Below are 22,732 nucleotides of genomic sequence, written 5' to 3'. Positions count from 1 at the left end.
TGTATATCACAGAGGCATGTGACTTGCGTGTATCTTACACTTGATCCATCACCAACTCTCTCAGGTCTCTATATATTATTTGAGGGATTTTTGTGTGTAAAGGTTGTAACTGAATCGAGCATTCTGCGTTCAGGCTTCACTCGTTTAGGCTCACCGCTAGCTTGGGCTAGACACAAGCTTGAGCCAAAGCTCAAACTGGCTCATGTAATGGATGAATATAGAGTTTTATGCCCAGCTTCCCTATGTGAGCCATCTTCCTCAATCATTCATTCTACCACAATTTTCAGTTGGCATTACTTGCTACACTCGCTCGTACACACACACAACGCACGTGGGCCTCAACTTATTAAATGTAACAAAGCTCTAAATTTAGGCTCATCTATCTCTTGGTAAGTTTTACAAGCCTCAAACAAGCTATAATGAACTAAGATGAGCTGAATCACAAGCGGTTTGGTTCATTTCCCAGCTTTGTATGAAAAGAGGTTGAGGCCTTTTTTTCGGCTACATGGTGCTAGGACTGGTTGCATGATAGATGGAAATAGAGGTCATGTGAAGTGGATGCAAAGTGACGAGTCTGAGAATTGGAGGAGCTTTCTTCCATGATCACCACTATTGTCCATATTTTGATAATATCACAAAATTAACTTTTTTTTTTGCAAACTAACCAACAAAAACACAAAATATTGCGGTGTTCTAAAAATATCAATGATATCATAAATATCAAGATAATATCATGATAAATCACTATTTCAAAGAACTTATATTATATATTTTAGTTATGTATTTTTTTATTCATTGTTTTATTTACATTTTAAAACAAGATAATATCATGATAAATCACTATTTCAAAGAACTTATATTATATATTTTAGTTATATATATTTTTACTCATTGTTCATTTACATTTTAAAAACATTTTTTGTTATATTTTTACAAGAAAAATACTACTAAAACCTATTATTTCTTATCTGTATTATTTTCTTTACATTTTTGGCTTTTTCAAAGCTTCCAAGACTTTTCTTTCAAGAAAAATCCTAGTTGAGTAATTTCCAATATCGATACTGGCCATTGTTATCAGTATAGTATCGTATAGTATGACATGATCTGCTGTATTGCAATAACGATGGGTGAATCCAGTGTTGTATGTATCGTACCATATCATACGATTCTGTACCATACATATCATTACTTTTGGGAAATACTATATGATAGACACTCATATCGCGATACAAGTGTGTATTGTATCCGTATCATGTGCATCATATGATACACACTTGTATTGTATCGTATGATACGAGCATGACACACTTAAAAAAAACCCGAAACTTACTTTTTAAGCTTTGGGTTTTCAAGGCTCTTGAGGGCCGACTTCTACATTTGTCTAGAGGCTGTTAGAAGGGAACCCACACACCCTAGGAGCCGTGAGATCGATTTGGGGGATGATTTATGCCCAAGGGAGAGAGCTTTTGTGATTTTCTCAATTTAGAATGCATTTCCATCATTTTTTCACTGAAAGATGTGGGTTAAGGTAAAAAAATCTCTATTTTTTGCTTCTTATTGAGTTTTTTTGGGGAAGATAGCATCAAAGGATCCGACATGACAATGGTGCACTCAAGTAATTAGTTAAAACCGATTAAAAATCAAGTGTAATTATTATCAATTTTTTTTCCAGGTGATCAAACTGTTCTTTGTTCCTCCTTGATGACAACTTTTCCATTTGCCTAAAAAGATTACATGAAAATTTAAAATTAGTTGAGTTTTCTCTGCATAAAAAACATTAAATAACATATGAATATAACAAATAAACTTTATGAATTTAAAATTACCTTTGCCTACACTTGGTCATTGAGCCTTTTGTGCTGTAATCTGTTTCTTTATTTTGTACGAATCTCCTCAAAGACACTCCAATTTCTTTTGCAAGCAAAAGTTCTTAGGTTTGGAACATCACTTCCAAATCTAGTCCACCACATGTTAGAAAAAAACAAGAAAATGAGAAATTAATAAGATAATAACTGATACAAATCATAGTCATTACAAAACATCATAATTAAATAACAATATGCAATGAAAATTGAAAGACATAAATTACCTAGGTGTATCGTGGTACATTTTTGCACTGTTGATGGTCTTCCCATATCATACATTGCATTGTCGTAAATTTCTATTTTCTTATGAATCTGATCTTGATTTCCATAATCAGGGTTCAACCTTTCAATGCAATACAAGAAACCCTTGTTGACTTTCCTATTCATCTTAAATGTAGGAGTATCTAAATGCAAGATTTAAATAATATGTTGCAGCATGAAGAGGTTGATAAAGCTGCGCAGTCCACCTATGGTGAATGATGTTACATTTAGGCAAATACAATTTTTTCTTTCCATTTAAATGATCTTTAATGACCTCTTTTGCTTTATCCATGGCCTCATAATGATATCTCATAACTGGTTTGTCTCTGCTGTCGACCAATCGAAGCACTTTTACTAAAGGTATACTTATTCTCAATAACTTAACACATGATTTCCAAAATTCACTTTTAAATACAATATCTACAATTTCTCATGGTTTCTTTTTTGGGAATGGGGATATTCATTCCACTCATATGAAGAAAATATCTTTTTAAGTGCACTCCTATTCTTTACAAGACTCTCCACTGTAAAAAAATTCATAGCAAATTTATTTATCGCACTACGAATAAACCCTGCACCAGTAGTATATTTTTTCATTAAGCTCAAAACTCATGTATGATTATAAATAAATTTTGTAATTTCATGGCAACATTCAGCTGTATGTCATATCACATCCATGCTGTAAATGTCCTCAAACATGAGGCATGGGTAACACACGGGGTCCAAACGAATGATCCATAATTTTCTGCCAGTTCTTTACCTGTTGCCCTATAATTTGCTGTATTATTAGTAATGAATTATATAATGTTTTGACGTTGATCCTCTTCCACGACCTAGTAAAACCCTTCGTAATACATCTGTTATCTTAGGCATATCAAACCAATCAATTGATTTTAAAAACATGGTTACTTTGGAGAAATAGACAAGAAAATTTATTAAAGTCATCTTTCTGTTTGTCTGTCTGTCCACCCCATTCTGGTTATGACATCTGCCATGACCTAAAAATAAAATAAATTTGCCGTATTGAAATGAATGCATACATCATAAAACCATCTTCCAACCGCAACATTTTTCTATTCGACTAAATGCTAAGGAGTCATAGCAATACGAATGTCGGGCTGCTCCCCATGAGCAGTTCTAGGAGAGAAAAAACTCCTAATACAACCTCTAGCTCTACCTTCTCTCGAAAAACTCCCTCCTCTTTCTCTTTATGCTCTTCTTTTAGTGCCCACGACACTACATCACCAACCACACCTCTTCCCTTTGCTATAGAACTTCCTTCTTCTAATGCTATGATAGGATCAGAAGTAGAGAGCTTTTCTTCGCCATATACATCCTTCCATGACTCTGCATACTCCATTTATGCCTCATTCATCTCTCTTTCTTGTTTTTTTTCCTCTCAGGGTAGCTAGTAATTGCTAGTATTACCATTTCTTGGCATCCAGCAAATTCCTTGATATGCATGGGGCAATTTTATGCCGTGTCTTTGCTAAATGATGCTTCAACCGAGAGATACCACTCGAAAAAACTATATGGCAACAATAGTTGCGCTTGATTTTTAATCGGTTTTGACTTATTACATGAGTGACTCATTGCCATGCAGGATCATTTGAAGCCATCTTTCTCTAAAATAACTCAATAAAAGCAAGAAATAAGTTTTTTTTTACCTTAACCCACTTCTTTGGGTGAAAAGACGTGAAAATGCACTTGATGAAATCACGAAAGCCTTCTGCCCGGCACAAAGATGGATCCCAAAATGGTCTCATGGCTCATAGGGTGCGTGGGCAGCTGTCTAGTATGTTTTATAAAAATGAGGGTTTCAGCCCTCAAAAGCCCTTTAAAACCCAAAAACATAAAACCCTGGTTTTGCCCTTTTTAAAGTCAGTCGGTATTGTATCGTACAATACGTCTCTGTATTGTACAATACATAACACCCATATCGAGATATGGGCCCGTATATCGTATCATGCTCTTGCATCGATACAATATGTATCGTACGATACGCTACGATACAGACAACATTGGCTGCAACAGTAGAGTGGGTTGATGCGAGGCTATGTTCGACAGAAGGAACAACGAAAAGATGGTAGCCGGAAGCTCTCTGTGCAGCCTGGAACAGTGGGGTGGGTCGATGGGAGGAACGAGGATATGGCAGCTAGAAGGAGCCTCTCTCTCTCTCTCTCTCTCTCTCTCTAGCCTATTGGGTTTAGTGGGTTCATCGGATTCTCATGCTTATAAACGAGCCACAGACATCACAAAGAAAACTCGACCTGAATAGTGTCGGGTTGGACTTTCGGTGGCTGTTCAAAGCTATCGGGCCAATAGAGCGGCCCAGCCCGACCCTATGCCCACCCTTGTGTATCTTGCTTTTTTTATGATGAGGAAGAACTCACCTAGAACCGGGTCACTTAATGGGCCTGTCCCCTTGCAAGGTAAACCCTGATGGGGTCGACACCCAAGGCCTTACAGAGCCCACCATTTAAAGGCACCTTCAGACCTGGTTTGTGTATGTGCATATCTTATTGACATGTATATATTTATATATTTATATTATTTTATTCTTTTGTAGAATACATTTTTAGGTTCTTTTGTAATTTTCTTTTTTCTTTTTTGTGGCCTATCTAGCCGTTGTATAGGGCTATATGCTAGTCCTCTTCTTCCTCTTGTATATTGGGTTTAACCCCCATTCTTTGTATGCTTCTCTTAAGCATTTTAAGTGAATAAAATTAATATATTCTTTTATTGTGATGTCTCTTTTGTGTGCCTTTTGTGGCTTGTTAAGGGTATGCAATTGGTGCTTTTGTGAGTGCCCTTTGGGCTATGCACGTTTGCACTCTTTGTGAGTGCCCTTTGGGCTTGTAAGTTGTATAGGGCACGTCTTCCCTCTTTGTGGCTCTCATTTCAGATGCATGGTATCCAAATTTCTGAAGGGCCTTGGCTTCTCCAGTAATATATCAGAGTCATGTTTGCATGTTGAAATGATGTCACATACCTTGGGGCTAAGGATTTGATATGAAGAGGTGGATAATATGATCTCATGAACAGCATAGTTGGAGGTAAAAAAGTTGATTCGCTATGCTGTTTGGGAACTCTAGGCACATGAAACGTTCACTTTACTGTATTCTGATGAAGAGAGTGCGAGGTGCAATAAGAGGGTACCATACTGTTCAGAAGGGAAAAGGGGTTAGGTGGTGGTAGGTGGGCAAACTCACTGTGCCTCGGGGAGCCATTCCAGCATCCTGGTGAGGCACCTGGATTCTGACGTGCCCTGGAAATTTCCCTGTTCATATACCAGACATTGCTGATGATCTTTATTCTATCATTAGCAGAGGCATGATTATCCTCTCTCCTCTCTCTTGTTTTCATAAAGATTCATGTACCTTGGATATGTTGTGTTTCATGTCTACCACCAATGAATTTAGATTCAGGTACTTCAATGTTGCTTTTTCTTTGGTTTATTAACTGATTAAATATTGTTTTGATCCTCTATGTCAGAATAACGTTTGACATTTCGTTTTACAGACAAATTCACGGTGCTTTCATTTCTTGAAGCACTGGAAGACTCTGTAGTGAAGAATCCAGATCCTGAGAATGTGATGCTGGACTCCAACTCAGTAGCAGTGACCGAGTCAAATCTGGATGCAAATAAAGACTGTCAATCGCAGAGACATATCGACAAGGATAGAATGGATGAAAGCCAATAATGTAGGTCTTCAATCAGTAGGCTGAATTTGAAGCATGATTTGTTATGAATATCCGGCATCAATTTTTCTACTGAAAACAAGTGGTCCAGCTTCTGCTCTGTAGACCCTTTTTCACATGTGACGAGCTGCAGAATAAAATTGATGATAGAAGTTGAAGCATATGTTTGAATTTGAATCTGCAAAATGTGTAATGGTGAAAGATCAAACAGTTGCAAGGCCAGGATTATGATCATATACATTTGGTGAGGTCTTGTTTATTTATGCTGATTTTGAACATTGGTCTTTTCACAGCTTCACTTAAAGCTTAGTAATCGTTCTTTGAATTTCGACAATTACCATAACAATCTTAATCTACTTGTATTTCTCTCGTACGATCTATTTATAAGCGCCACTCACAATGTCTGTTGCTCATTCTGAACTAATTAGGACATGACCGTCAAAACTCAAGGTAGGTTATACAGCAGCAGCTGCAAGATTGTTCACTATTCTTTTGATGGTGGTAACTGTCATCCTTGACCCTGGTGGGGTGTCCATATGAATCCGTAGCTCAAAACCGGAGCTGTTTAACACCTGCATATCAGGGGTGTTGCATGGGCGGGTTTGGCCTTGTTGGGACTGCTTCAAAACTTCTGCCAAGTTATTCTAGCGCTTCATGTGAATTATGGCCTATAATCCCAGCATTTTCATCAAAAAAAATCCCAGCATTTTTCCAATTTCCATAGTTGGGTGATTGTCATGTTCTTTCAGAGTGAAGCTAAGGCTGTGTTTGGGAGTGTTCAATTGTGTGGTGGTTTCTGCCATGCTCTCTTACTCTCTTGCTGTTTGGGAGCAGTGGCATTGCTGAAACAATGCGTTGGGCTGGTGTTGTCTGGCCCAACACCACATTTCAACACCTTTTACAGAGGATGTTTTTGGCAACTCCATCTCAACAGCACATTGCCGCAACACGCTGAATCCGTGTGTTCATCTCATTGCAAGGCCCCCAAACATGGCCTAAATCTATCTGAGCGTTGCATGAAAAGAGGCGTTGAACTTTGTAGTAACTCGGACAAGGTCATATTCAACGCGATGTGCCTTTGATTCGTCATTTTTTCTAGTGATTCTTTGGACATTTCCATGGAACACGTACGTGGACATCCATGATTTCCTACCGCCTCTTCAGGAGAATGCTGTGGTGTTTGCCCCAGGTTGGCCAAACAGAATTCAGATTGTCCCTTAAGCCTGAGGGCTGCTTGCACTAACCCGTATCTGTAACCAAAAACCAAAACTACTGGTTTTCACAACCTAATTCTGAAGCTGCCCTTTTGGTCAGGGATGCAATTGCCTCGGAGATGGGTGGGTCATGCTCGACCAGACAGCTTACAATTTCTTTATAGTTTTCTATGTGACAATATTTTCACGAGATTCCGCATAATCCCATATTTTTCAATTAAAAAAAAAACTGAGAAAAACAGAATTTTTAATTTAAAACAATAAGGGGAGTGCCCGGAGTTGGGCCCCCCCTTCCATTGATCAAAAATATGTACAGCAACTATACAAATGCACAAAATAACTAAGAGTGGCCACTCTCAAAACCAAAAACGGGAAACCCCTCTCCGGATGGGGATGGAAAGCAGCCTAAAATTAGAATAGAGGGATTTACATAGAGAAAGCCAGACCATGGATCCACACGGTTAGGTTGGAAAATTGAGTCGCTCTTAACCAGGTCATCCATTGTCTCTAAGAAGCAGTGACAGAGAGTGAGCCTTCATGAACATTACAGAAATTGAGTGCCTCCTCAAATAAGGGGTCACAGGCAGTAGTAACAGGGGATCAGATAGTTTGGTCACCCCTGCAGCGTCATGCCTTCTCAAACAGAAAGCCAATTAGCTCTTCCCATCTATGCGCAAGGAGGCGATTTCAGAATCCAACTGGCCAATCCCTGGTGAAGGCCAAGGACCAGGAATGGCACTGGATGCAATGGTTGCAGACCCTCGGAAGTGTGATGTGGGATTTTAAGAACTTAAAAACGATTTTTGTACATGAGGAGTAGAGGGTTGAGATCCATGCTCACAATGAAACTCTTCTACAAGAGATTGGGCCAAAAGGGAGACTAAGGCATGCCCCCAAATCATTGTCATGAAGGCCCTTGAGGGTCCAAATTCAGCTCCACAAGCCATAGCTTATGAGATTCATGACCTCCTTAAGGAGTTTACAAAGGTTTTTGAAGATCCTAAGGGGCTTCCACCCAAGAGATGCCATGATCACCAACTCTTGATCAAGTTGGGCTCCCAACCGGCCAGTGTGTATCCCTATTGCTAAGCTCAAATACAAAAGGATGAGATTGAGAAAATGGTCAAGGAAAAGCTTTAAAGTGGAGTAATTCATCCCAGTAAGAGTTCCTACTCTTTGACATTGTTAGTGAAGAAGAAAGATGGCTTTTGGCGGTTTTACATAGACTATAGAGCCCTTAATGCTATCACCATAAAAGATAAAAGACAAGTACCCGATTTTGGTTATTGACGAACTTCTTGATGAACTTCATAGGGCCTCATATTTCTCAAAATTAGACTTAAGATCAAGTTATCATAAAATCTGAATGACTACTAATGATGTCCACGAGACTACCTTCTGGACATGTAATGACTACTAAGAATTTGTAGTGATGTCGAGCTCACCACACTAGCGACTTTCCAAAGCATCATGAATGATATCTTTGGGACATATTTGAGGAAATTCATCTTGATATTCTTTAATGACATATTGGTGCATAGTAACACCTTGAAAAGTAAAGTCACATTGGGGCTGCTTGCTAAGAACCAACCCTGGTTCAAACTTTCAAAGTGTAGTTTGGGCAAGAGAAGGTTGACTATTTGGGCCATGTGATATCTTCCAAGGGGGTTGAGGTGGATCCAAAAAAATTGAAGTAATTTGGAATTGGCTACTTTCCCAATCCTTGAAGGCTTTGAGAGGATTCTTAGGGCTCACTAGGTCCTAGTGGAAGTTTGTGCAAGGATATTTATGCATAAGTGGCTCACTATTGTACCCTTAGAAAATTTGAGATTTGTGTGGGATGAACCAACATTGGGATCAGAAGAAGGCCCAGTTGGAAATCTGAGGCTTGTGGCGAACGAGTACTCTAACCGGAGTCCAGCAGACTCAAGTGGATCAAACTTGCCGTTTTTTTTTGCCTTGAAACCTGTGGTTTGCATGTTCTAGGGTCTGCACCCTGATGAATATGATGGGGAAGATGCCAAAAGTTCCTCATGGCAAACAAGGCGATATGGGTGAATACAAGGCTAAATAACCAACCGAGTAGGAGCAGTTTAAACTCGCTAGGTGGTTTGAGTATGGAACAAATTCTCAAACATGTGGGACTTAGATCAGAGGACCTAGGGACATGTGGAAGGGTCTGGTATAGATGCAGGACTGGGGAATGTGCTAGTGAGAGTTTGGGGTTGTCGAAATAAGCTTTAAGAGTAAGTCGGGTTCCCAACAGGATGCAGTTTCGGGTTTCGAGATTCAAAAAATAGGTAAAGGATTAAGGCAGGCTAAGGATAGGATCTAGGGTCCACTTAAAGGTTTATAACAGGTTGAAATGATGCCTCCCATGATCTGGAACACAGGTGTGGATCCTCAAATTTTGAAAGCAAAAATATTGGTATTTCCACCAAAAAATTGTTTAGAAGAATAGATCCGAGATCTGAATATGAATTTGACAAGAGTGTGAGAACCGTTCTTTAAGACCTCGAGCCTTTCCTCCTCCATTGAGCAGAGAACAACCGAAACAAAGATGTCGGATCAATTGTTGCTTGGATGATCGTGTGGCGATGATATGTACCTTAGGTGTAAAAACCTATAAAATTGAGTTTGGGTGGCGAGAACCACCGGAACTCAAAAAAGAACACAAACATAACCAACATACGAATGTTAGATTAAAACTAATTTTATAAAGATATACCAAAAATAATAAAAAAGTAATGTAAATTATTGAATCTTACCTCAGGCTATGGGTAGCCCTCCTATAGTTGATGAGAGAAGGAAGATATACCAAAAATAATAAAAAAATAATGTGAATTATTGAATCTTACCTCAGGCTATGGGTAGCCCTCGTATAGTTGATGAGAGAAGGAATGAACGACACGTGGGAATGAGTCCCAAGGTAGGTTGTAAGAGATGGGGGGATTTGAATACCTAAGCTAGGCTTGATGTAGGCTCACACTAGGTTCAACCAGCTGGTCCGAATTGGCTAGGGGTCGGCTAGAGTAGGCTTGATCTATGAAAATTCTGGCAGAGTAATGATGCTTAGGAGTGAGAACCAAATCTCTCTAGGAAGGAAAAGGTCATCCCTATTTATAGGGTTTAAAGTGGATATGGATATAATGCTACATATTCGAGATCTGGAACAAGATGTAGGGTTGTGGTTGAAACAATTTGAATAGAGGGCTAGGATTTGATTTGTGGGAGTGGATTAGGAGATAAGATTTGGCCTCAACGAATGTCATTAAGTGATGCTTATCTAGACGGCCACAAATGATCCAAGGTGAGTTGGAACACGCCAAATCTGAGTATACAGACATCCAGAAATGTGAGACATTTCAAAAAGTAATAACGATAAATGGTCCAATTAATAACGATAATTGATTTGTCGTTAAGTCTTCCCATTAATGATAAATGATGACATGATCCCAGGATCTGCTTTACAATGAGATATAATGACAAATGATGATATTATAGGACATGATGAGAGGGATTTTAATAGACATAACAACACATGATGTCATGACTAAAAAAAGAACTGCTTTGAAAATGATATAACAATGATTAAAAGCGATAAAAATGAGAATTCAAAAAGGGTAATAACGCTAATTGATTTGTCGTTATTACTCTGAATCATGTTTTGTCATAACTTTTGATCCAGGTGTCAGATTGACCTAATTTTTGGCTTGTTCGAAAGCTGAGAACCTCTTCTTCAACTTTTCTTTTGGTAAAGAATCATGAAGACATAATTTTCAAGGCTAAAAAATAGATTGAAATGAGCGTTATGAGTTTTTGGTATAAATAATATCTTGGTCCAAAATTGGATGTCTACAAAATTCTCCTTTTTGTTGTCGAGTGTGCAAAGCTCGATCGATAGCAAAGAAATAAGCATACAAAAGATAGAGAAAAAGATCGATTGTGGCAAGGTTTCTTCAAAAAGAGGTAATTTTGACAAAGACTGCTTGATGGTGCAAGAAGATGGCTAGAAGTGTGTATGTAGCTTGAAGCTTGAAGCGAGGACTCTCTATTGTGCCTACCATATAGGCAAAGCGGTCTAGCCAAATACGGTTGGATTGCAAACTAAGCTAGTACCTTGTTCTACATGAGGACTTTCCCTTGAACTTGATGTTGTGAGTGAAAAGTTTTACTGAACGAGGTCAGATAAAGATGGAACAAGTACTTGGTCACTTGGAATTGCACAAAAGATGACTGATGAATTTGCTAAAGACAAAGAGTAAAACCTGCAATTTTTTCTCCAAAATTATAACTAATAAAGATGAATTTTATGTGCATCTATGACTTGAGTGCAATTCTTAAAATTCTTGATTTTCTAATTAGTGTAAAATTTAGTCTCAATATATGTATAACATTATTCAAATAATTGTAAAAATTCAAAATTGTAGACTAGATAAAAAATTAGGTGGTTGGAGATGCATATCTTATTTCTTTAAGCTTGGATCTCACTTAAATTAAATTCATGCATTTGAGTGTGAAAACAAAATAATTGCAAAATAAATAATAAGTTATTTGATAATATGCAATTAAATGTGTATTTAAATTAGATCTTGGATAATTTAATAATGGATATAATAGGAGCTCTATTTAATGCAATTGGGGATCCGACTATGATAAATTGTATCTGGGTCTTAGATATTTTTATGATAGATTTCAGATATATTGGATTTGGATCTAAACTCTAGCATTCAAATCCAATATGGATTAAAAATAATTAATGAATTAAATTTAATCAGTGTTAATTAGATCCAATTAATGATATGTCAGATCTGGATATTTAACTTGAGATAAGTGGGTATTTAGTTAGAGTTAATTGGATCACCAATTAAAAGTAAATGGACCCTAGGTAGGATGGCCCTATGTGGGTCCCACTTGAAATTAATTAATTAAGTATGAGATGAGGGTGAGACGTCCCCCACCTCTCAACCTTTTAATTAGCTTAATTGGTTTGATTAATTTAGTTAATTTATTAGTTAATTAAGGTAGAAAAAAAATCAAAATTTGAGATAACTAAGAGTTTTAATAAAAAGAGGTTATTGAAGTAGATAAAAAGCCAAGAGTTCAAAGTTTATTGGACTCTCTCCCAAACCACACAGTTTTGGGAGAAAGAGAGTCCAACTTTTAGAGAAAGTGGGCTGGTGAAGGCTATTTAAAGCCTCCCACACACCCTCTCCTATATCTTTCTAAACTCTCTCATCATCTATCTTTCTCTTTATTATTATTATTATTATTATTTTGTGCCTTCTTCTTTCTATCCTATTCATGCCACTTGGAGGACTCTTGGAGGTAGGTTTCAGACATTAGACCTACAACTTGAAGGAGGTCAAGAAGAAGGAGGTGTTGAAGCTACCTTTTCGGTGTTTTTTGTGGTTTTTGAACCTACCCGATTTTATCAAGGTAAGATTTACATGGGTTTTTGCATTATGCACACTTCAAGTATACATATACATGATGAAATATTTTTTGGATGTATATTCACATATGAATCAGCCCTAAATCATGTTGGAACTGATATCATATGGTATGAAATTTTTATAATACCTTTTTAGGATTTTTGCAAAAATCGGTTTTGAAGAAAATCTCATAAAAAGGGTTTTGTTTGGAAAAATATGCTAGATTTGATTAGAGACGATTCTTATATGTTTTACTTTATGAAATCAGTCCCTAAACTTTTCTAGAATTGATATCATAAATTTTTGAAGTTTGTAAAACCTTGAAAAGGGTATTTACAAAAAATGTTTTTAAGAAAACCACAAATAAAATTTTGTTTTGAAAGTAGATCATGCTAAACTTATTTGTTGTTATTCTAGATGTTATTTGAATTTAAATTCAACTCCTAAATCATATTTAAATCAATGGTATATGGTCTAAAATTTTGTAAAACCTTGGTAGGGTCTTTACAAAAATCGGTTTTGGGAAAAACCCCAATAAACCTTTTTTTTATATTGAAATTCATGTTAGATGATTTTAGTATTCTATTTATTAATTTAAATATTTATTAATAGGATATAAATCATATTGGATTAATTACCTAACTGATTGAGAAAGGTAAACCCTAGATTTATAAAATCATTTTTAGGGTTTTTGAAGTCTCTTTTGGGAAAATACCATAAACTATATTATTTTCTTGTCTAAATTAATATTTACTGATTCTATAAATTTAATTGCAGTATGTGATGCTTATGATCAGCATATTGTACATGTTAAGTATGCGAATATTGAATTATATGAGGCAAAAATCGTATGGTTTGTCAAAAAAAGAAACAAAACCCCAATTTTCCAAAAACAGATTTAGGGTTTTGAGTCTCTTTTGGGAAAAAGTGAAATTATGATGCATATGCTGATATGTATTGTTTTTTAGGTTCATGTACAACATGAACTGATATATTTTATGTAGATTCACCTTGTATAAACATGGCTGAAACTAAAAACATAAATAAAATCATATAGGTCTCTCGAGTAGGGTTTATGAGAGTTGTTTTTGGGAAAATGGCTTATGTGTTGTTTAAAAATTTATTTATTTAAACTGAGTTCATTAATGTTTATATTAAGTCTGCGGTGATTTAATATGGCTAAAACTCAATACACAAGTTGATTCACGTAGACTAGCTCAATTAGGGTTTGTGAAAACTGTTTTTGGGAAAATCGGTTCACATAGCCTCTATTTATGTCTTTATTTTTTTTTTTTGAATTTTTATAAAACAAGCTTATGTTTCATATTGGATCTGATGTAAATGTATATGACTGAGATGAAATAAAAAATAAATCCTACCTTGTGATCTACAGATTAGGTGTATGGAGACCCAATTTCTGGCAAATAGGCTCCTACAAGATTCAAGATTTATTTTGATTATTTAATCCAATTATGACAATATGAATTGATTGTATTTGATGTCCAAACTTATGTTAGATGTGTTTTAATATTTTTCTTGATATGATTACGAATCTAGAATTTGTTTTGACATGCATATTGGCTTGTTTGCAAAACTTGATGTAGTTTCGAGCTATTTTAGGTGCATGACCCAAAAAACTGAATCGTTTCTCCTAAGCTATGTTTTCTAAAATTTTAAAATTTTGTGATATAATTTCAGACATATACATGTGAATGTATAATATTTTCAGACTTGTACTAGATTGCCATGATGCATGGTTGCTTCGTTGTTGGCTTTAAAATCCTAGAATTAAGGGTTTTTGAAGGAAATAATTTTAGAAAACTTTGCATATGTGAATGAATATGCATGTGATGGTGATGTATGTTTTGATGTATTATTTTCAACATGTTATTATGTATACTGCATGTTTAATTGATGAATATCATGATTATGCTATGCATATATTATGATGAATGCATATAATGCTATGTCATGCAGTATATGAGTATAAAATATATGTTAGATAATAGATACCCATAAAGTTACATGCATATAAGTGTTATAAAGACTTTACATGTTGATCTGGGATTCTGAAAGATGACCATGATCTAATTATTACAATAGGCTATTCCTATGTAGTGGCTGTATTGACCCACAACCTAATAAAGATAACCTTATTGTAGGATTTTCGGTATGCCTTGTTAAGGTATGCAGAACTGGAATTGCCTATGTCTACCTTGGAGAGGATAAGCAGTATAAACTCTCTAGACCCTTAACTATGAAAAAATGCTTTGAGTGACAATGACTCGGTTGGTCCTCAGGTCTAGAGGAATTAGGAGTCCAAACTACCAATTTTAATCCTAGGTGGTATGTTTATGTCTTTTGCAGAAGTTAGGATTGATCTTGTTTGGCATGTAGCCAAGCCACTACTCGGTTTGAGGCCACTCATGGTGGGTGCAATTTAGTCTGTCTGTCAGAAAATCAAATAATATAGAATAATAAGCACCCAAGTGATCTAGTTTATTTTGTGATATTCTATGTATACTCGATATGGTTTGGTAAAAAGAGAAACCATAAAGTAACTACTCAGTTTTCTTTTATGCATTCATTTATCTGTTTATAATTATTTATGATGCATGCCTGAGTTGAGATATGATTGATTATGAAATATTCTGATTATTGTATTCCTGAATTGAACTATATAATTTTTCAGTTGGATGTTTAGTGATATACCTTGTGTAATGCGATTAATGCATGATTATGAAGGCTTAGTGTTTTGTATGTATACAATGCTTGTGTGAATTTTACTGGGTTTCTTTAAAGTCTCAGACTTGTTTACAAAAAAAAAAAAAAAAATAGGTAATGGATGATCAGGTTGGAGTGGATGCCAGATGTTGTGGGAGTGTTGTGTGAAACCAATCGTTTGGGTCCCAAGGACATATTTGACTTTTATTTAAATATTTTAATTGATTGTTTAAATTCATAAGTTTAAGACAAAATATGTGAATGGTTTATATTTTATGTGGAACCATTTAACATTTGGATTAATTTTATATTGATGGTTAAATGTAATGTGTTTCGTGGTTGTAACCTGCCTGAGATGTTTAACAAAAAATCTAGAATGTTTAATCGATTTTAATTTAGTATTTTTTGCTGTATTTTTTATAATTAAAAATAGATTTTTGTCAATTAAATACCCTTTTCTAGAACTTTATTCTAAGGATTTATTAAACATGAGTGCATGCACAAGCTGACTCTTTAGAGGTTAATTCGATTAAGGCAATGCCATTGATGTGTTATTTAAGTTAATTTTTCTTTTTATAATGCGTTCAATTAGTTTGATAATAGTGATTCTGTACTGGATCTGGTAATAGAAGTCTAAGACATGCTCGCGTTCGCGCTTAGGCAGGTCATATAGTGCTTTGTACGATTGAAACTTATTTGTTGGTAAAGTCGTTGCATTGTTACATATTACAAAAAAAAATCATGTATTTTTTGGGTTAAAATTTTGGGGGCATTACATAAAGACTTCTTTTAGAAAAAGACATATAAAGACAAGTTATTTTGGGCTAAAAAAATCAAGAATGGACCTTTTGAGATATTTTGGTTCATTTTGAAAAACATGGAATGATGTGAAAATGCTCGTGCTCGAAAGTCATGTCCCATAAGACAAAGGATGTGTTTTAGGATGATTTATGCGCTTATCGAGTGAGTTTTAGATTGCCCCATTAATCTATGTGATGACCTAAGGACCTAATGTGCATCTAACTACATGATGATCCTAAATTGGGATATGAGTAGGTTTTCCTAGGGGTTGACTAGGTTCTTGCAAGAAACATGTTAGAAAATGCAGAAATGCATGAAATGATGTATGAGATGCATGATATCATTTCCCTATTTATGAAAAATGAGCATGTTGGAAAATTGTATGAAGTTAGAAAGATGCATGAAATGATACATGATCACCAGAGTAAATTTTTGGCCAAATGAGAAGATAACGACAAATGATTTTTCATTATATCTCATGTTTATGACAATTCTTTGGACTTTGCATAGCTGCTTTTTTGGAATATGTGTCGTTAACTTCATTTCCTTTCTTGTTAATAAGAAATCAAGTGTTGTTATCAGACTTTCCTTTCTGTTAATGAAAAATCTTGCATTTCGAGATGCTCATTCGGGAAATTGCTTGTTGAGATGATGATATTTATGGGGATAATAATGATAAATTATTTGTCATTATCTCTTTTTTAATGCATTTTTGATGACTAAGGTTCTCTTTTGCTCAACAGCCTTTGTGAAACTAAATTTTATTCTGCAATTATCTCTAAGCATGTTCAGCCATGACAACGATAAAAAAACAATGTTTTTCCATGTTTTGACATTTTGGGGGTGATACATGAGTATCACTGAATAGAAGAAGGGGATACAGTGTGCTACTATCCTTTTTCTCTTTTTCATTTCTTTTTTTTCTCAAAATTTTCTTTACTTATCCTTTTTCTTTCTATGAATGCAGATTATGGATTGAATCGTCCTACCTTGCATGGTTTCTCTGATGGACCTCTGAGTTTGTGCTTCTCCATATGCAATATCCAACTCAATATGGTCTTTTGCGGGCTACTTGACTTAGCTCCTTCAAGACCAATGGTGCACTTATCATGACTCTCGTGGAAAGGTGGAATCTGTGAACTAGTACTTTTTGGCTTTTGATGGGAGAAATAACAATTGGATGAATACATTGTGATTTTGGTGAAGATCACATTGTATTAGAGAGCCTTACTACCAGATTGGGTGATGAGGCAATTTGGTCTTCGTAAGGAGGTTCCTTCTATATAAGGAGGATAGAGGTTGTTCATTTCTCCTTGGATCGAGTTGGGAGTCGAGAAGATGAAGACTGCTAGAAATGTTTGGAGCAATCGGGTGTTTCAGGCAATACTGTCGGAGCGGCCCAAGTATGACACAAAGTACTTGAGGTGGTATTCTTCGGTGCAGCTGAGCCCAAAAAATAGGTTGGGTAAGGATGGAGCATCAGCTAAACTAGGTGTAGAGGTCCTAGAGCAGAACACAATAACTTCTAGTGAGATCTTTCCAGAGGAGGGCCAAGAGTCGAGGGTGATGTTGCTCTTCTCATACAAGGATCTAATAGGTGAGTCATTGGGACTTCATCGCAGTTTTCCTGAGCAGGCAGTAGAGGAGAAGTGGCCTTGCTGATATCTATGGTTCGAGTCTGCTCCAAATCTGTAACCTTCTCGAGCGCTTGAGGTATTGTTCTAGTCTTAGCTCTTTGTCACTTCTTTTTGCTCTTTTTGTTCGGATGCTTATGACTTGACCTTAAGCTAACCCTTTTTTACTTTGTTGGTTTTCTAAGCAAGAGGATAGGGAAGTATATAAGGCATGAATTCCGAAGCAAGTTATATGTTCTCCCCCCGAACATGGCATCTCATGTTCGGGGGTCCCAAAAAGCACCACGTATTTAAGCCTCTGCGTCTCGTATCCCCATGTTTGTCAGCACTAATTAGCATTGGAGTTTGATGCGATTGCAAAGACTTAAGTACCCTTTCCTCCATTGGTGCCAAAAAAATGACGATTCTAGAAAAGGAGTGATTGTAAAGACTGAAGTGCCCCAAAGATGATTATTTAAGACCCAGTCTCTGCACTGCAGGATTATTCGAGAAAGAAATCTCTCCTGGAGGATGCCATGAACATCAACCCTCTCACTCTCTCTCTTCTTTCTCTTTCTGCTTCTGTGCACATCCAGCAAAAGATCCTACATTGCTCCATTAAGCACCGACTGACCTGCACATTGACTGTTGTGGAGCCTGATTCAGAGTTTTTACCCTTACAGGAGGAGGGTTTGGGGCTTCTCTCAGCGTGGGTAGCATCATTCAACTAAATGAGTTGTGGATCCTGATTCAGAGTTTTTACCCTTATATGAGAGGGGTCTAGGGGCTCCTCCCAGCGTGGGTAGCATCATTCAACTTGAAGAGTTGTGGAGCCTGATTTAGAGTTTTTACCCTTACAAAAGGGGGGTCTGAGGGCTCCTCCCGGCGTGGATAGCATCGTTCAACTTGATTCATTGTGGAGCCTAATTCAGAGTTTTTGCCATTACAGGAGGGGGGTTTGGGGGCTCCTCCCAGCGTGGGTAGCATTGTTCAACTTGATGAGTTGTGTAGCTTGATTTAGAGTTTTTTCCCTTACAGAAGGGGGGTCTGAGGGCTCCTCCCGGCGTGGATAGCATTGTTTAACTTGATTCATTGTGGAGCCTGATTCATAGTTTTTGCCGCTACAGGAGGGGGGTTTGGGGGCTCCTCCCAGCGTGGGTAGCATCGTTCAACTTGATGAGTTATGGAGCTTGATTTAGAGTTTTTGCCCTTACAGGAGGGAGGTCCGGCGGCTCCCCCCCGGTGCGGGTTCTGCTGCGCGGTCAGCGGGTGAGGGCCTTGGGAGGCAGCGCTTCTCGGACCAATTTTTTTTGGGGCCTTGTATACTTTTTTATTTTCTTTCCTTCTTTTAACTATCGAAAAAGAGTAATAAAGCATTTTGTTTAATCATGTGGCTCATGTTTCCTTCGGTTGTTTCTTGCTCGAGGTTTTCATAACACCCCTTCCTACGATTTTTTTATTTTTCTTTTTCTGTTTCTTTCACACGATTTTTTTCAATGACTCCCATATAATGATTTTTAGTGTTGTCGGGTCTCCAACGACCCCCCAACGATTTATAGTGTTGTCCGGTCTTCCAACAACGATTTGTAGTATTGTCGAGCCTTCCTACAACGATTTATAGTATTTTTGGGTCTCCAACGAGCCCCACAACGATTTATGGTGTTGTTGGATCTTACTACAACGATTTGTAGTGTCTTTTGCAAATCACTATAGCGATTTGTAGTGTTATTTAGTAAGCAAAGCACTGTAAATCGCTACCCGAATTAAGACCAACTTGTCAGATCCATATCTCCTTAACCGGAAGTCATATTCCAAATCCGTAAAAGTGGTGTCTTCGTTAATGAGTCTAGTTTATTTTTGTAAATTTTCAGCAATTTTTATGGTCATTTCATTTCCCATTTTAATTAAAAGCTAGACCCCTATTATTCCATAATCTCCATTTTTTACTAGAAAACCTTCTCACACTGAAGCCAACTTTTAAGGCATAATCATTGTAAAATTTATATGCAGCTTCCTCATTATTAAACTACATTCCTTCTATCGGAACATAGTCAAGTGTACTTCCATGTACATTCCCAGTGCATATACTTTTGTAGTGTTGTGCAACTCAAATAACACAGAATAATAGGGGTCTAGTTTTTAGTTAAAATGGGAAATAAAATAAGCATAGAAATCGCTGAAAATTTACAAGAATAAACTAGACTCAATAACAAAGACACCATTTTTTACGGATTTGGAATATGACCTTCGGTTAGGAAGATATGGCCCTGACAAGTTTGTCCTAATTCGGGTAGCGATTTACAGCGATTTGCTTACTGAATAACACTACAAATCACTATAGTGATTTGAGGAAGACACTACAAATCGTTGTAGTGAAATCCAACAACATCATAAATCGTTGTGAGGCTCGTTAGAGACGTTGGAGACCCGAAAATACTATAAATTATTGTAGGAAGGCCCGACAATACTACAAATCGTTGTTGGAAGACCAGATAACACTATAAATCGCTGTGGGGCTCGCTGGAGACCCGATAATACAAAAAATCGTTGTAGGGGAGTCATTGAAAAAATTGTGTGAAAGAAACAGAAAAAGAAAAATAAAAAAATCGTAGGAAGGGGTGTTATGAAAACCTCGAGCAAGAAACTACCGAAGGAAACATGAGCCATACGATTAAACAAAATGCTTTATTGCTCTTTTTCGATAGTTAAAAGAGGGAAAGAAAATAAAAAAATTATACAAGGCCCCAAAAAATTTTGGTCCGAGGGGCGCTGCCCCCAAAGCCCCTCGCCCGCTGACCGCGCAGCAAAACCCGCGTCGGGGGGGAGCCGCCGAACCCCCCTCCTGTAAGAACAAAAACTCTAAATCAAGCTCCATAACTCATCAAGTTGAACAATGCTACCCACGTTGGGAGGAGCCCCCAAACCCCCATCCTGTAAGGGCAAAAACTCTTTGCTGGAGCAATGTAGGATCGACCGCTAGATGTGCACAGAAGTAGAAAGAGAAGGGAGAGAGAGTGAGAGGATTGATGTTCATGGCTTTCTTCAGGGGAAACTCTTTGTCTCCCTTGATTTCTTCTCTCTCTAGAGAGAGAGAGAGAGAGAGAGAGAGAGAGAGGGGGGGGGGGGTTACAGTGTTTTACGAAGAAGGAAGAAGAAGAAGATGACGATGAAAAGTTCAAACAGACATTTTTGATGGCTCAGGTTCGTTTCGTTGGATGACCATCGGATCACCGGCTCACCGTCGTTTCGCCGGATCACCATCGGATCGTCGGCTAATGTTCGTTTCATCCTCGACTTTCTGGATGAAGGACATGTTTGTCCTTTTTTTGAACCATTTGTTTTCTTTTTTTGAATGAAGGACATTTTTGTTATTTTCTCAAACCGTCGTTTTATAGCAAGAATAGCAAGAAAGGGTACTTAAGTCTTTGCAACCGAACCAGACTCCAATGCTGAGTGATGTCAACATACACGGGAATACGAGTCCCGTATGCTTATATATGTGGTGCTTTTTGGGACCCCCGAACACGGACGTGGGATTCAATGAATCATCGGGGGCGAACATACACCACCCTCTCCATGAATTCAGAGCCTGAAAGACATCTTGTCCGAGCTGACTAGTTCTTAGGAGAGAGTGCAGACTAACACCACCCTCTCCATGAATTCAGAGCCTGAAAGACATCTTGTCCCAGCAGACTAGTTCTTAGGAGAGAGTGCAGACCTACTGAGGTCCACTATGGCAGAGCTGAAGACTGTCCTGGAGGAGGCTCAGTGAAATTGAGACACAGCCTTCGATGAGGATCAGATAACGACTTAGGTGGATTTGGTACAACTTTGGGCCAACATGGTGTACGAGGTACTATGCTTTCTCCTCTTTTTGTCATTTGTTTTATTTATATATAGACAAATTTTGACAAAAGCAAAATCACATTTTTTTTAAACGATGACAATAATTTTATGAAAATCTCTGCAGAAAGGAAAGCATGTGGAGTACCGTGAGATATCGTGGTCCCTCCTAAGAGAGCTGACACTTAAGGTGGCGTTGATGGCATGCTTCCAAGAGAAAATAGAGGCTCACGAGATTCGAGTTCCCATACTTGAAGCGAACACTTCTCAAGGTAGGCCACCAGTACCAGCACCAGCACGGAGCGGAGCAGAGCGATTAAAGGTGTCGTCTTTGACTAGGGGCACTGCAGCATGCGGGCTACCCAAAGGACAGTGAGTGGGGACCCTCACGCCATTAATTAGCGGGTTAGAGGGAGCCAGAGACAACAAGGAGTCATTGAGGAGGACCACTCAATTGTCTCATTCTTTTCCTTTGCTTTCTCTCTTGTATAGAACATGTTACACATTTGACGATAACTTTTTTTTTTTAATTTGTAACTCAAAGAAACAGCACCTGGCACGAAGACCTAGATCTTGGAGAAGGCGTTGTGTCCTCTCTCAAGCTGAAGGCTTCGTGAAAAGATCAAGTAGAATATGATTGCACAAATGTTTGTGCATTAATCACCTTATCACCCTCTATCTTGGGGACAGTGCCTGTCAGGTATGATGCTGATGGATGGTGATCGGGTGCTTAATGCACAGTTTTTGTGCAATCATATTGCACCCGTTCCTCTCTCGAAGTCACCACTGGTGCTTGGGAACTGCTGTTGCTTTATTAGGTTGGGGCACATAAGGTTAAGTGGTTGTATCCTCGACCTAAAGTTTTACCTCACAAGGAGGCAGGCCCATTAATTAAGTAACCCCGTCCTCTGTGAAGGTCTTCCTTTGGCATAAAAAAAAATCCTCACCACACTCACTTGAAAACCTTGCACCTCAGTTGGGAACTGCAAGGGGCCACACACATCTTCGTGATGCGCAGTAAGGTTTGAATACGGCCGCATACAATATGACCTGGCCTGTCGTAAATCTGTAACAGTAATTTTTTTTCCTGAAATGAATTCATAGTCCTGCAATCATTTTTCCTGAAAGAGAGAGAGAGAGAGAGAGAGAGAGAGAGGTGCACGCCAGAAATATGAGGGAAAGATGAGGTGGGATGTAAAGCAATTTTTGCATGTTTTGGGTGACAAATTTGCTGTTTTGTTAGTCTTAGCTTCATGGTTTTAGGTTGGAGGGAC

At 37.6% G+C, this 22,732-nt stretch overlaps 1 protein-coding gene across 2 annotated transcripts in view; it reads left to right on the top strand.

Moving 5' to 3' along the window:
• RPN13 (regulatory particle non-ATPase 13) overlaps positions 1-6,201 on the top strand; it is a 37,375-nt gene extending 31,174 nt beyond the window's left edge. For both annotated transcript variants that reach the window (XM_089990661.1, XM_089990660.1), the window contains one exon: positions 5,649-6,201. In XM_089990661.1, coding sequence (XP_089846787.1) covers positions 5,649-5,830 — 182 coding nt within the window. In that variant the 3' untranslated portion in view covers positions 5,831-6,201. The remainder of the gene's footprint in view (positions 1-5,648) is intronic.
• Positions 6,202-22,732: the final 16,531 nt, after the last annotated feature.

Source organism: Nuphar pumila, chromosome 15 (assembly GCF_984573655.1).
Source record: "Nuphar pumila chromosome 15, dmNupPumi1.hap1.1, whole genome shotgun sequence".
In the NCBI taxonomy this organism is placed as follows: Eukaryota; Viridiplantae; Streptophyta; class Magnoliopsida; order Nymphaeales; family Nymphaeaceae; genus Nuphar; species Nuphar pumila.
The sequence above is the reverse complement of the archived record's forward strand: the minus strand, read 5'-3'. Positions and strand labels throughout refer to the sequence as shown.